The 2,320-nt window shown below is 39.5% G+C and overlaps 1 protein-coding gene across 1 annotated transcript; it reads right to left on the minus strand.

Annotated features, from left to right (window-relative positions):
• Window positions 1-1,091: 1,091 nt before the first annotated feature.
• On the minus strand, window positions 1,092-1,946 carry LOC145557552 (uncharacterized). The gene is made up of 2 exons (XM_081618727.1): window positions 1,777-1,946; window positions 1,092-1,596 (listed from the first exon to the last, which is right to left on the minus strand). Exons 1-2 carry the CDS (start codon window positions 1,944-1,946, stop codon window positions 1,092-1,094), a joined length of 675 nt encoding a protein of 224 aa, XP_081474853.1.
• Between the last annotated feature and the right edge of the window lie 374 nt (window positions 1,947-2,320).

The following is a 2,320-nucleotide window of genomic DNA, read 5'->3' on the forward strand; positions in this document are numbered from 1 at the left end:
AAAAGGAGACATAGGATCTCCTTGTCTAAGACCCCTTTTGGCAGGAAAAGGCTTTGCAGGAAAACCATTAACCATCACAGAGTAAGAAACATAACAGACACAATCCATAATCCACTTCACATTAGTATGAGGGAAACCAAGCTCTTCTAAAACAGTCTATAAAAGGGCCATTAAACAGAGTCATAGGCCTTTCTCAAGTCAATCTTGATCATGCACCTAGGAGAAACAAACTTATGAGAGTAGCCTTTGATCAATTCTGTAGCCAAAAGAATATTGTCACCAATGTGCTTACCCGGGATAAACCCAGCTTGAGCATCATTAATAACAGTCCCCACCACTTTAGAGATCCTGTTTATGAGAACTTTAGAGATGAACTTGTACAACACGGTACAACAAGCAATAGGCCTAAACTCTTTGACATAAGAAGGATGCTGAACCTTAGGCACTAAGGTGATAGTTGTACAATTCCACTGTTTAGCAATGACACAAGTCTCAAAGAAAGAGAAGACAGCAGCATAAATATCAATTTTAACCATAGGCCTGGCCTTTTTGAAGAAAACAGCATTGAAACCATCAATACCAGGTGCCTTATCATCTTCAATCAGAGCTAGAGCATTATCATTCTCAGAAGTAGTAACAACAGCAGTCAAAATGTCAATAGAGCCAGAACTGAGTTGAGAACCTCTCCTAATAGTGGCCAGATCATTAGCAGGGAGAGAACTAGCACTAGAACCAAGGAGTCCTTTGTAAAATCCCACAATCTCATTTTCAATAAGCACATGATCTTTCAAAAGGACATAATCCTCAGTGAAGATAGAATCAATTCTTTTTCTACCTTGCCTGTGCTTCATAATAGAAAAGAAGTAGTGAGAATTGGAGTACCCTAGCTTAATCCAATCAACCCTAGATTTTTTCTTATAAATGGACTCCTGGATATACATCCAATGCTTCACCATATTTACAGCTTCAGCCTCTTTAACATGAAGGTCAGAATTAGAATAGTCCATAGCAAGCTGGTCTTGAATTGCTTTCAAAGAGGCAAGAGCCACATCAACATTAGCAAAATACTTAGTGTTCAGATCTTTCAGGTTCTATTTCACTGTTATCAAATTCTGCCAAATAGTAACCATAGTAGAAGAATCTGAAACACTATGCCAGCTGTTTTCCACAGTAGAACAAAAATCAACATGATCAGCTAGGCAAATAAGAAACCTAAAAGGTCTCCCCTTAGCAGGAACAAATCTACACACTTCAACCAAGAGAGGATTATGATCAGAAAGAAGAGGAGGAAGATAGATGGCTTCAACATGAGCATACTTGTTCAACCAAGCCTGATTCACTAGCCCTGTGTCAATCCTTGTAGCAGTTCTAGTAGCACCATGGCCCTTATTATACCAAGAGTAGAAAGAACTTTTGCTCTTGATTTCACAAAGATCAAGATTGTCAATAAAACTTCTGTAATGATTAACCTCATAATCAGTTACAACATTACCATTAATTCTGTCACAAGAGTTGAGAATATAATTAAAGTCACCAATAATAAGCCAAGGCCCAGAAACAGCTCCAAGACTAGAAATACCATCCCAAAGAGGTAACCTTTCATGAATAGAATACAAGCCATACTCAAAGGTGCAGAAAATCTAATGCTGAAGATCTTTAGAGCTAATTTGGACATGAATGAACTGCTCATGAGAGGAGAGGACAGAGAGATTAACCGTGTCATGCAACCAGCCAACCTAGAGTCTACCCCTATGAGAAGATGAGTAGTTACAAAACCAAGACCAAGCAGGCCCAAATTTCTTCTGAAGCTTAAAACTCCTATCACATTTAACCTTACTTTCCATGATACCAATAACATCCACAAACTGTTCAGCTAGCAGTTTCTTAACAGAAACTACTTTGCAGGGATCATTAAGACCCTTGATATTCCATGATAGGATAATCATGACCCTAGAGGGGGATTACCATCACCCCCGATAGGAACAAGATCTCCAGGACCATCACCATTCTTAATCAAAGCAGCATAAGTATTAGAATGAGGAACCTTAGTAAAGACAGGAGGATTACTATGACTTCTATGTTTCCTTCCCACCACTCTCCAATCATTATCAGAATTAGCTTGCAAAGTAGTTGGGGCAAGAGTGAAAACACCAGCACTCTGAACAGTATCATTACCCCCAGATTCAGGCACACTAGGTTCAGGTGCAGGAACAGTGGAAGGTTGGGGCTTAGCAACCCAAACCTTTGCTTGTTGCTTAGGCTGCTCCTTAGAAGGCACCTGCTTCTTTTGAGGCTAAATCTTCCTAGGAATAGTACAGTC

Source organism: Chenopodium album, chromosome 9 (assembly GCF_948465745.1).
Source record: "Chenopodium album chromosome 9, dcCheAlbu1.1, whole genome shotgun sequence".
NCBI lineage: Eukaryota > Viridiplantae > Streptophyta > Magnoliopsida > Caryophyllales > Amaranthaceae > Chenopodium > Chenopodium album.